The sequence below is a fragment of the Nesoenas mayeri genome (assembly GCF_963082525.1).
Source record: "Nesoenas mayeri genome assembly, chromosome: 5".
NCBI classification, from domain to species: Eukaryota; Metazoa; Chordata; class Aves; order Columbiformes; family Columbidae; genus Nesoenas; species Nesoenas mayeri.
The window spans coordinates 39,900,928-39,914,222 of record NC_137548.1 but is presented as its reverse complement, the minus strand read 5'-3'; the positions used below and the strand labels follow the sequence as shown (position 1 = coordinate 39,914,222).

General features: G+C 40.8%; 1 protein-coding gene across 1 annotated transcript in view; it reads left to right on the top strand.

The window, feature by feature from the left end:
- Positions 1 to 13,295, top strand: part of STARD9 (StAR related lipid transfer domain containing 9) — a gene marked incomplete at both ends in the record, with an annotated part of 107,682 nt that overhangs the window by 87,576 nt on the left and 6,811 nt on the right. Inside the window, 2 exons of the mRNA XM_080345740.1 lie at positions 479 to 947; positions 1,817 to 13,027. Of these exons, the coding sequence (XP_080201866.1) occupies positions 479 to 947; positions 1,817 to 13,027 (11,680 nt within the window). The remainder of the gene's footprint in view (positions 1 to 478; positions 948 to 1,816; positions 13,028 to 13,295) is intronic.

Here is a 13,295-nt window from a genome sequence, read left to right as displayed (position 1 = left end):
AGAATAAGTAAAACAGAAGTAACGTATTTCACAGTAAAAAGCTAATGAACTCATACTTCACTGCTGTGAATATATACCCTCTGTCTGAAAAGTGCACAGAATTAAACTCAGGCCTTTTAATGCTTCCACTGCATTTTAACAGTAAAATTGAGGTGACATTGGAGTGTAATCCTTGAGAAATTGAAATGTGTTCTACTTTTTGCTTACAAGCAAAGTCTTATCTACCAGTGCCCTGAGCTGTATCAGCCAAGGCCCTGCTTATATCTTGCAGATGTTACCCAAAGCATTATCCCAATGGAGAGGCTTTCAGTGATCAATAAAGTGCAGCAATGATACATTTTTCTCTAAATAGTTTGTCAAGACTCCACTCTGTATGTATAGAAGTCATATTCTTAAATGAGCTCTCAAGGCTGACTAAATTAAGAACAAAGATAGTAACAAAAAATGTTTTTCCTTTCCATCATTGTTTTGTTTACAGACCAGCAGTGGCTTATAAATGAGAATAAACGCCTGGCTGCCCTTCAGCAGCAGCAGAGGGAGTTCGCAGTGCAAACAGAGTCTGCACAATACACGGAGGCTGAGGTGCAGAGCTCCATCGGACTGGAAATCTGCCCTTCCCTGCTACAGCAGAACAAGAAGAGACTGGTGCAGCTGGAGCTCTTGCGAAGACACTCCTTAAAAAAGGCAGAAAGAAACATCAGACGGAAAAAGGTCAAATTCCAGCTGGAAAGGATAGTCAAGAAGCAGAAGTTATTGGAAGCCAAGCAGAGCTTAGAGCAGCTGGAAGCTAGCTGCTGGTTCCATGAAGAGTGTGTGAAACAATCCCAAGTCCTAAACGAAAGTAACACTGTACAGTCCTCTTTGGATCACCATTTGAAAAAGAGAAGGAAGTCACTGCAGCATAGGCAGCATTCGTTCGGTAACCCACGAGTGCCTCAGGTACCCAGGTGAGTTAATGTCTGCCAATTCCTCTGCACTTTCAAAAGTAATTTAAATTCAAGGTATTTTCAGTGGCCACCTGTAATCCAGAATCTCTTTCAATGTATTGAAATAGTCCCAAAACTTGCAATGTCCATAAACTTACTATGTTGTTTGTCACACCAGAGCTATTTGTCCTTTTTCCTTAGATTGGTACAGCACATTCCCTGCTTAGCTCTTTGACATGGTCTTTCTCGCTGTTTTATACATTCCTCTCAAGCCTTTCTACACTTTTTACCTCTTTGTGAATGCTTTCCAGAACTGGCTTAAGTCTTGTTCCTACCTTGTTCAAACTGTTGGTAAATACTTATGTCTGCATCATTTTCTCTTGATTAGTGTCAAACTCTTCCTTCAGAATATTTGTATCATTTGAGTGATTCTGGTTTGGTCTTTTAGGTTGGCCAGCCTTTCTCAGGCTAAATAAACATCTCTACACAATGCCAAACAGTTGGGGTGCTCGGATGTCTTATCACAGCATGGTCCTGGGGGAAGGAAATAGCTAAACTCTGCTGAGTGGATTTCTATGACTTAGAATCATCCTTTATTTTTAACTAATGTTTGCAGCTTCTTGAGCCTACAGAGACTAAATACCAAGCTGTACGACATAGCATAAACCTGTTGCTTTGTGTTGCAGAACATATTGCAGGATATGTAGGGGATTGTATGGTTACTGACAGAATTTTTCAATTATTCTCTGCTAGAATTTGCTTTAGAAAAGCATTAAGAATTTTGCTTCATGCATTGTTACTCTTAACTACAAGACATCACTGATGTGGAAGCGTTGTTAAGTATTTTATTCAAGCAAGCTTTGGGCTTTATTTCTTTTTTAATTCCACAGCTGTTTGTTGAAGAGGGAGACTGTCTCAAAGTTATCTACCTCACCAAATATTGATCAATGCTGTGAAAGCAATACAACAGGGGGGCTGTCATCTGCAGAATATCTTTACAGAAGAGGTAAAGCCGTTTCTGGGAATGATGACCTTAATGATGAAAAAGTCCAGAGGCAGCTAACTGAAAAACAAAACCCATCTTCATCTGGAAATAAAAGAGGAGGAGAAGAATATTCTAATGATTTCGGTATCATGGCTTATATCAATAAAAATGATCAAAAAATTGCAAAGTTGGATGACAACCCAGGACAAGCTGGATCTCAAAACCAGACCTCTAAAGGCTCCTCTCCTGATCTTTTTAAGGAGAAAGATGAGCCTGAAACTTTTATTACAGGGACAAGAATAAAAAAAACAAAGGTGCTAGGAGATTTAAATCAGCCTGCAAGTAGCAATCTAGAACAAAATAGAGCTCAGGTATCCAATGAAAAGACTAGAATGGATATCAATGGAAAAGGCCACAGGTCTTCTCTAGAAAACTTTCCTAAAGAAATGAAGAAAACAGTGTATGGAAACCCACCATCAGCAAATCTAAACCAAACAGCCAAGAACTGGAAGAGAGAGCTGAACTCTGCCTTGCCAAGTCATGAGAAATCATCAGTGGAACAGCAAGAATTTCTGATGGTGGCAACATCAGTAGGAAATCTCACTAAGATGAACACACAGACACCACTCTATTATGCTGAAAAAAGGTGGCACAGTGCTGAGATGCTGAGTGCTGGAGTGTCCAAAACAGCCACAGATGTACTGGGGAACTGGCAAGAGGATGAGGAAAATGAGATTTCTGATACTGACAGTTCCTATTCTGTAGATTCTCTCTCCTGTGCTTATGCAAAAACTTTCACAGAGAAACTGAAACAAGAAGATTTTGACAGAAATAAATGCCTTGCCAACCCAGAAGATTCTGAGAGTGATGACAGTCAAATGTCACAGGACTCTCTGGTAGAAAAAGAAAATAAAGCCAAAAAGCAGAATAAAAGCCAGTTTCACAGATCAAAGGCCAAACAAGAGCCAGCTAAACTTTACAAAAGCAGAACTGATCACCGTATTTCATCTTTGGTGACATCATATGCAGCTCATAGGAGACTGGGAAAGTCTGAAAGAAGTTTTTCTCTGGACAGCTTAGCTGATGGAGAAGAGATGCCAGCTGAAGATCTGGTAGAAGAATCAAAATCTGATTCATCTGATGAAGTGCCAGCAGAGATCTATTGGAAGTTACAAACTCCTAGATTGCCAGCTATACAGACTGATGAAGACTATGAGTCCAAGGCCTGCGACAGAGATACAGAAGGGACAAATTATGATCTGAAGCTGAGCAGTTCCTTTTATTTGGACACTAAACTGAAGCCTGCTTGCAAGCAGTTGCTGGAGGGGACAAAAGTCTCCTTGGTAGAACAAGAAAGGTCTCTTGATAGAAGACTGTATTACACAGGTGGAAATCCTTTGCTTTCTACTGATGCTTGGTCCTCCTGTGACTCAAAGGTTGACATCAGCAGCTCCAGAATAACAGCACTTTCTTTCCATGAAAATCTGGAAGTTCAAGAAGCTCATCTGTGCTCCTTGAGCAAACCAGAGTTTTGGCTGAAGAAAGATGATCTAAAGCAATCAGCTGCTGAAGTTTCTTTTGTTTCTGGCTCTAAGCAGATACACAGCATTACTCATTTATCACATCGTATAAATGAAATAAACACCGTTTTCTCCTCTGACACATCAGAATTACCTTTACCTGAAACGATAACAACTGCAAGCAGAGTTTCTGAGAGTGGATCATTAAATAAGATTCTTAAGGGATGGACAAACTCTAATGAAAATTCTTCCTTGGAATCTCAAGATGTCATGTCCTCATTTGTTAGCTCTGTAGGACTAAGCTCCTCTTTTGTTCCTGTTTCAGCAAAGCATGATTATTATCAACATTCAAGGTCAAATCATCCTGAACAAGAACAATTGAATGAATTCTCTGCTTACAGGTCCGCCACTGAATGCACACAAACATTCAGCTCTTTGGAAAGCACCTCCACTGCAGACTGCTTGTCACTGGTATCTAGGAGAGAGGAGGATTCTCTCCCCACAACTCATCCAGAGCTGCCAAAAGACCACAGTCTGAAAAATACACCTTTTATTTCTGTGGTGCCCATGAACATTTTTGAACAGAGAAATGGCTGTGTGGATGCAGATTTAGAGAACGATTTCTTCAGAGCTTCTGAAAAAGATGACCTCAGTGATGACTACAATAACTTGATGACAAAATCAAGTATGACAGATTCAGGCAGCAGAAGTGCATCCATCAGTGCACCTGCTGCTCAATCTTCTACAGGATTTGCTCATAGTATGACCTCAACACAGACATCTGCAGTAAAACAAACCCACTTTGGAAACCATGGGCAGCTTTTTCCAAGAAAGGAAATACCAACATATTGTGATGAAGGTTTCTTTCTCAGTGACTTAACAAATAAGAGCTGCTCTCTAGTAAGCAGTTACGAGCTTCAGACATTAGCGGGACAAGGAGCAGAATCAGCTGTTACAGTGGGTCTCCTCAGATCTGGGGAGAGTAATTTGGAAGCAATGCAAGAAATGGATTATGAACAAATATCTGCAGAAGGAATAACAACAGAGACAGATTTTTCCTCACAGAAGACAATGTATCAACGTAACCCTTTAGTTGTTGCTCACAGTGCAAGTTACGACCAATCTGCAACACCAATAGAGATGTCTGAAGAAGAGATTATCTGTATGGAAACAAGCACAGATAGCTTGGCAGAGATTGTGCCAGAGGTGCCTTCATGCAGAGATAATGAAGAATGCGAACCAAAGGATGAAGACCTGTCTTCACTGAATCATTATGAATACAAAACCAAACCTGTTTCAAAACATTATTCCCATGAATGTGCTCTAGCAGATAGTCAGTTAAGTTGCTTATCCCAACAACTTTCAGAAAATTCTACATTATGCATTGATAATATAAGAGAAGAAAGCAGTGAAAGCAAAGAGCACAATGTCTTGAATTCTCAGGCTGTAGATCAGAAAGAATTTTCATCCAAGTATGAAAACTTAGGGGTAAATGAAGTAAGTTATCTCAGAGTGAATGTAAATGGGAAAGACACTGAGACCTTCCCTGCTGCTATTTGTGAGAGTACAAATGATTTTCTCCCAGAGTCCAATTCAAGCATATTTTACAAAGCTTCAACAAAAGCTAATCTTTTTCAAAGTGCATCTGAGACTGAAAACTGTGATAAACTATTGGAGCATGTCACAATAGTGAAAGGAGATTGCGATGCTACATCTAATCTTACCATGGAAGTCAGTGCCACAGAAAGTTATTCTGATGTACCCTCTGGCGGCTTTTGCACGACATGCTCTTCAAAATCAACAGGGCAGAAAAACAGTATGCATAAGATGACTGATGTTTCTGTGGACTTTGATGCAACCATTCTCTTGGAAACAGAACCACAGAACAAATATTTACTTGAAGCAACAGAAGAGAAAGAAGCCTTTCTTGAAAGTGATTGCCCAGAGGATCTCTTGCTTGCTGAAGATGATGTAAACTCAGAATCGGGAAGAGTACTTGAATACAACACAAATACATCAGCTACTATTTCTCGAGAGGAGAGTCCATATATAAATAAAGAATCCAATTTCTTAAGAAGCCCGGAAACTGATCCAGAAGAAACTATGGTTCCTTATCAGAACACAAAAGCAAACACTGATGAAGAAATAACAAAATTAATAAATAGTACCATCAACGTAGAAAAAAATGCATTGGAAGTTAAATCCAGACAGACTGAAAGTTTACCTGACTATGCAGTAGCCAAAGTGCAAAGTATAACTGAAGACAGGAGAGGCGAGGATTTTAAAGGCATTAGTCTGTCTCAGAATCCAAAGAAACATATTGATATCATAGCTTGTGAAGGCCAGTGTGAGTTTTATACTAATCTGTGCCTGACACGTGAAGAGGCGGAGAAAGATGACCTGCAGGTAGGCAGCACGGGGGGAGGACACACTCAGGAATCGAAAGTGCTCGTACATTCTGGCAGCCGACTTGAAACAAGCAGCTTGTGCCAAGAAGAAAGCAAGGAAATAGAAATAGGTATTTATTCACCAGAATTTTCTGTTGCTCCCCAAAAAACTCCTTCAGCTGCGTGTGCCCACACAACAGAAGTTACTCAGAATACTTTAGGCTTCCTTGACACTTGTGAGGGACTTTTAGAGATGAACAGAAAAATAGAAAATGTGCTTAATACAGCACCTGCAACAGTACTAATCACAAGTAGGCAAGGAAATGTTTCAGCAAAACCTGAAAATGAAGGACAAGTAAATTCTAGCAATGTAACTGAACAGTGTGTACCAAACTGTTTGCCCCAGGAAGACAAGGTTAATGAATGTGAAGTGACTGGGAGTGAAGAACAAATTATGGTGACAAACACCGAGGGGCTGATTATTACAAAGCAAGAAGTCATACACACAGATGAAAATGTTTTATTTACTGAAGAGTCACCAGCTCTATATCAGGTGTATTGTGACAGAGATGACAATAAGGAAATTTTAAATCAGTTTAAGATCCCTGAAAGATACCTGACAGCTTCAGGACTAGAACAGAATATACTGTTAGAAGATGATTCAAGATACCATGATCCTACTGAAACGAGTGAAGATGGTGTCTCAGTGGACTCTCTTACAGATATGAGAAATGCAGTCATGGAAGATATTGATGCAGGTGAATATTCAGTTGATGATAGTACCAGTACTTACCAATATAGAACTGAACAAGAATTTAAAAGTCTCCCCATTAAAGATAACAGCCGTATGTATATGAGTTGCTCTGTCCGATATCCTGAGCATGGCACTTCAGAAGACTTGAATATAAGTATCGTTAGAAAAAGACCTGATATTTGTGAATTGGATCCAGTGGGCTCCAGACCTGAGGAGGAGAGAGTGCATTTGATGAATGTTGTACAAATGACCAAAATAGACAAAGAAAAGCAGATGTTTGTAGAAAACACAGAGGAGGTAGAACTGATAATTTCACAAAACCTGAATGAACTGTTCCCTGAAAACAAAGACAGCTGCCAGATGACACACAATGACAGCAGATTAAATGAAGTCTTAAGAGAAAGCCAGTGGGTGTCTACTAGCTTTTCTGGAAATAATGAAGACATCAGCAAGGAACAAAACCCACCAGCAACACTGAAGTCTACTGAAAAAAACCAAGAAGGTTCGCTTAAAGACTCCCCATGCCAGTCTGTAAATCATCTTTTATATCTTGGAGTAAGTGATGATTTCCATCTTGTTCAGAGTGTTCCGACTGCATTGAAAGGACACACAAAGCCATCTGACAGCAGTGCTGGAACTGGAGCTGTTCTGCCTTACTATGAAACGTTACTGGAGAGCGAGATCTGTGTTGGTACGCCTGTCCCAGTCAACAAAACGAGAGAGGACAGATATCTTCCTGATAAAATGCAAAGCAAGAATGTAGCTTTTCTGCAAACCAGGACCACACAGGACCGGCAGGAGGAAGAATCCTTTATATTTAAAAATGCAACCGATTATGCCGTGTCTGGCCAGCCCATCAAAGAGAACAGCTCTTCCACTCCCAACAGCGCAGATGATCCGGAGTCTGAAACTGTTGTACTTCAGGAAGGGGCCAAAGGGAATTCATTTTGCTTGGAAAAATTAGATTCTTCTGAAGGTGTAACTCAGGATCATAACAACACTCATGAAGAACACAGTGTGGATTTAATGTTTAATAAACTATCAAAAGACTGCCTTAATTCCATAGAAGATACAGCTCAAGAGGAGAAGGGTACCATTGTGCCTGATTCACTGCTCTTGGATAATTCAAACCTGCTTTCATCTTCAGAGAAAGAAGTGGTGAAAGAGACAGAGGGGGAAGAAATGCATTCTTTTCTAGAAATGTCTTTGCAAAAAATGTCTCCCAGTATTAATACAACTCAGAAAGTACTTCACTCAGGGAGTTTATTGCATGATGAGAAGGCGAAACTTTTAAGCACAAGTTATACTACAACAAACAGTAAAAATGAAAGTGCAAAGTTTCCTGGTGTAGCTGAGTATCCGTGTGAGCCCAGAGAAAATGAGAGACATGGGACTTCTGAAGAGGGCTGCACAGACCAGCCAGGCAGCACTGTTTCTGAGAATGCTTCAACCCTTTCAGAAGGCCTGAACAAGTCTCCAAGGGAAAATCCACACTGTAGTAAAGAGTTTATAAATTACAATAGGAACTCGGACACTTCTGAATGTTCTCCTGGTCTCCTGAATTGTCCAGCATCATCTGCAGCTGTTTTGATTGCAAGCAATGGAGACAAAGGTAAAAAAGATGTCTCTGAAGAAATAAAATACTTTGAAAGTGAATCCACTGATTTGAATGTATCTGTAACTTTTCCTGATGTTTCTCAAAAAGGAGATGAAAAGAAAAGTAATTCTGCAATTAAAGAGACCACATATACTCAGGATAATAAACCCCCTGAAAAAGGTGCAACAACAGATCAAAAGGAGAAAATAATTCAAGGTTCTTTGAAGAATTGTAATGACATAAAAGAAAATAAAACTAGTAAGTGCTTAGAGCACTTCAGTAACACTTCTAGTGTGAGTGTACCAGAATCGGGCTCGCTTACTCTTCAGAGCCAAGAACAGACTGGCAGTAAAGAAGCAAAGTCTCTTCTGTCCTACTTTGCAGAAGATCCTCCAACTTGCGCACCATTTCAAAGCTCCAAGAACTTCAGTGCTTTTGACACTTGTTTACTAGATGACTCAAAATCTCAGATATTTAGTGAGCTTGAGGACTCACTTCAAGATACTTTTTTGACTGAGCAAGTGTCCTCTGGTTCTGCAGATGTGTGCTCTGTAAAGGAAGGAGATTTTCCCCGAGTTTTTGCAAGTGTCGATCACCCATCCTTCACACCATTTTCAGAATCTTCTTTAACTGCAGATACAGGCCGTGGTGAAACTGGCACATACGATATTTCACATACAAGTATATTGAAAGATTCTTCACTTGCTGTTTTGCAAATACAAGACACTCAGTCTGATAAGGCTGTGGTATTTGATGAGCCAATACGTGCTTCAGGAAGTATTTTACTTTCTCTTGCAAAAGAAAACAGGCATTTTCCGGTATCAGACACAGACTCTACTTCATATAAAAAATCAGCTGTAGATGGGGAACCTGTATATGGAAGTAATCGTAAAAAAATTGACAATGATATTAAAGTTGATCAGCACCACTGGGGTAAAGTTCCACCACATGAAGCTTGCACAGAACACATAGAGAAAGTACTAAGTGATAATTCCCTTTTATTACCATCATTAACTTTTTGGGATACTGGAAGGGCAATTCTTGTTAAAGAGGGACAAGTGAGAAAAATACTTAACAGAATGGAGGAGGAATTGGATTCAAATACTGAGGCTGAACATTTTGCAGAAAAAACACAGCAGAGGAAAACATCAAGTAGGGAACCTGAACCTGCTGGAAAGCAAACTAATATATCCTCAAATTCTGCGAATGAATTAATACACTCAGAAGTTACAATGTTGGAAAATCTGCATCCAGGAGATGTTGATGTGGATCCTGGTCACACCTGCAATTCATTTAGTCCAACATATCCCACATACAGCAGAAGCACTGATCCCAGACGACTGTATCACGCTGTCTTGGGTTTTGAAAGAAACCCTGCAGATCTGCAAGACACTTGTCAGTATGTACCTACAGGTGGACAGATAGAACAGGTGCCAGACAGAACAAATACAGATGGTAGAAAAGAGATATTACTTTGCAAAAATAACGTGGGTTCAAGCATTGATAGCCCTGCTGCTGATGCTGATTGTTCAACAACGGAAGACACTGTAATGCGGAATAAGACTCTGAAATCAGAAAGACTAAAGTTTTCTGTAATTGATAATGAAAGTACCTCCGGAAAGCTATTACCAGAAAACCATTATTTGCCTCCTCAAGAATACAAATCAGTGCAATTCAGGAGCAAAAGATCATATTCTACTACACGGAATACAAAGAACTATAAACAAAGTCAACAGAGGCCTTATTTACAAAGTCACAGACTATCAGCCCCAGCTATTGCTATCTCCTCTGATACAGAATATACTCCAGAAGCTTCATCTAAGGCAGATCATTTGTTGTATTCTGCATCTAAATCACTACAAGATTTGAATATGAGTGTAGAGCCTCCATCACCAACTGAAGATGATCTTTATGGAGTTGAAAGATTTTCAAAGCAGGAATCGAATAACTTTTTACAGGTTAAATCTAAACCCAGATTTCAGCAAAGAGCAGCGCAAACTAAGAAGCTTGCAAACTATGATCCCAGCAATCTACAAAATTTTGCAGCAAGAACCCAAAGCAGCCAGGCTTCAAAAGACTGTGCTACTCAATCTCCATCATCCTTACTGAACACAGCTCACAGTTCTGCGGGTGCAGAAGCAAATGTCCATTCAAAGAATAGCTCTGTAGCTCAGTGTAGTGAAGGGAAAGCTGAAGAAGCTGGATATCAGCCAGAAGCAGGTTTATTTTTCCAAGACAATAAAGATACAATGCATTTTAGTTCAAGTGATATCAACCCATATATTCATCCATGGCAACAAGATGGATCGTGCAAAATTGGCTGGAAACAGTATGTTTTTGGAAGTGCAAGTGATGTCTCTTGCAATCAAATGCCTTTAAATCTGGAAAATCGCAAAGTTATGAGATGTTCCAGTGTAGACAATGGATTGAATTCTCAAAATTCTCCTTTTCATTCTCATCTCAGTTCATACGCTACAGCAAAAGTTTTATCAAGCACTTTAAGCAGCATTGAAGGTCTTCAAGGATGGGACGGTGTCAGACAAGACTTTCAATCTGCATACTCAAGTGACAGTACCAAGCAATACAGCAACATATCCAGTGAAACACTGGAAACTAATCCAGAAAATAACACTGCTGAATTTGGGAATCCTTCTGCACAGCCTAGTAACTCTTCAGTGCAGGTTGATGAAATTGTGCTGTTATATCCTTCTGAATCCGAAAGGTCTTCCAAAAAACTACCAGGGATTACCTGTGAACAGGGAACACAAACAGCAACTACAGGACGGTACAAAAGGCAGAGGAGGCATCAGAGAAGTTATACAGACATTTCTGCGAGAAGGCAGGAAACAAACAGAGATTTATTTCACCAACCTTCTTCTTGGACAAGCATGCAGAACCTGTCCATGCATCTGTCACAGCTTCTTCAGAACACTTCTGAGCTGTTGGGAAATCTCTCCTATCAGAGTATCATAGATAATGAGCAAAATGCCAAAATCAAGCAAAGAGGAATGGAAGAGGCTGCAAAGGTTACTAGAGCAGATAGCAGCACTCAGACTACAGCAGATGTAGGCACTCAAACTGAGATTTTGGAAGAACCTCAAAGGAAACATGAAGAAAAACGAGTGGAGCCAAAAATGGAAAAAGAATTGAGGGAAGCTCAGGCAGTAAATGTTGTTTGGAAAGGAATAGATGCAGATGCAGTAGGTAAGATTCCCCAAAGGAAAGAGGAAACGCTCTCTCTTGAGGGAAGAACACAAGAACAAACAGGGATGAGAAATCTGGGCAATCCTGACTTCCATTACAATCTCGACAGCATTTTGGAAGACTCCTTCATGCGTCTGCCTCCCTTACCCAGAACCTCCACTCCTATGTTAGATTTTCAGAAAACATCATTAAATGCACACCAGAATGTTGCTTTTGCTGGTACCAGAGTTTCATCTGTCACATCATCTTTGCTGAGTTCAGGGCAAGACAGTTCTTCATGCACTGTAGTCAGCAGCCCTACTAATAGCACCTCTCAGTCTCCATCATCTTATGCTCAGGATAAAAAAAGTGTCAATGAACTAGAGGTTCCAGCAGAAAGAAAATCGTGTTACAAAAACACCCTGCTAGTTGATAGGGCCTCTTCCCCTATTCTTACTCTTAGTGCTAGTCCCAGCAGCCAGACTGCTTTCAGCAAGTCTCTCTGCCCCATTAAGGAACCCCTTGGGTATTCCAGTGGTGCCTCAAGTCCCCTTCACAACCAGAGAAAGCAGAGGGTGGGTCCACAGTCCAGCACACAACCTCATGTGGACAATTTTTCACAGACAGAAACAGACAGTGAATCCAGCACTTCTAGAGAACATCAAGGCATAAGAAAGAAATCTGGAAGTTTCTCAGATAAGAAAGCGGCCAAAGAACTTTTAGGGCAGGATGTTTCAAAAGACTTGGAACAGCGGCACAGGCTCACGGTTGACACCCACACTACCGTCTGTGCAAAACGACTGTATCACTCCAGCAGTATGTTGGAGGTGTCGGGCCACAGAGAAGTTTTAACAGGTGACCTTGGAGACCGCAGCCCACTGACACGTTCGCTTCGTTGTATGTACGTCACGAGGGGGGGAAAAGGTTCTTCATCTGGAATCGGACATGAAAAATATGTGGGTAATTCTGATACTGCTTTGATCCATAATTACTCACCTCCAAATGCTGACTTACTTTTTAATAAAAAAATTAATGCCACTTATTCAAGCAAGACAAATGCTGGCACATCCTCAGAACCTCTGGTAGAAGCGTCTTCTCTACAATTTCATGATTTCTTCTGGAAAAAAGAGAGCAGCTGCCCTCCCCCGCCCTCTGATGTGAGCGATGCGCAAACTTCCTTCCAAGACGACAATACAGATTATGTCACCGAAAGTGACTGTGACACTGAAATTCTTCTCAAGAAAAATACTGCTTTTACAAAGCCTTACAGGCCTCGGAGCTACAGTCTCCGTGACTTGCCTATACACAATAAATTTAGCAACTGGTGTGGTGTTAAGGGCAGCCCTCCGCCTTCATCACTCAGTTTGAGCAGCAGCGTGACTGATTTACAAAGTCAGGCAGAAAAGAAACCTGGAATCACACGAGCAACAGAAATGGAAGGGAAATCCCAGCTCGGTGACAGCAGGAGCAGAGAGATCGAGCGACTTCAGAGGGAGCGTGCCCGGATCATGTCCGGCCTCCACCTGGACCTGCACCAGCAGCCGCTCACCGTGGAGCTGGCTGAGGCCAAGCTCAGCTATGGCATCGGGGAGACGGACGCCCTGCTGAGGGTCCTGCAGAGCGGGACCGCCGATGACCTGGTGGCCGTTCCGGTGAAGCAGCAACTTTATGAAAGGTAAATTACTTAAAGTAGTGTTGTATTGAGTGTTTTGGATGCTTCATGCAGCATAAATAACATTTAGTAATGAGCACTTAATCACTTAGTCACTCTGAGCGAGCTATTTGTGAAGAGATACAGTATTAAGCTTATTTTATACACAGTTAAGTAATGCATGGAAGACAAAATTTTGGCGTTGCTTCAAGAAAATAAGGAAAATATAAGATTCCATGTAGTTCAAATCCAGTGTCACCCCACTCTTAAAATTTCTAGCAGCTATGGGGGT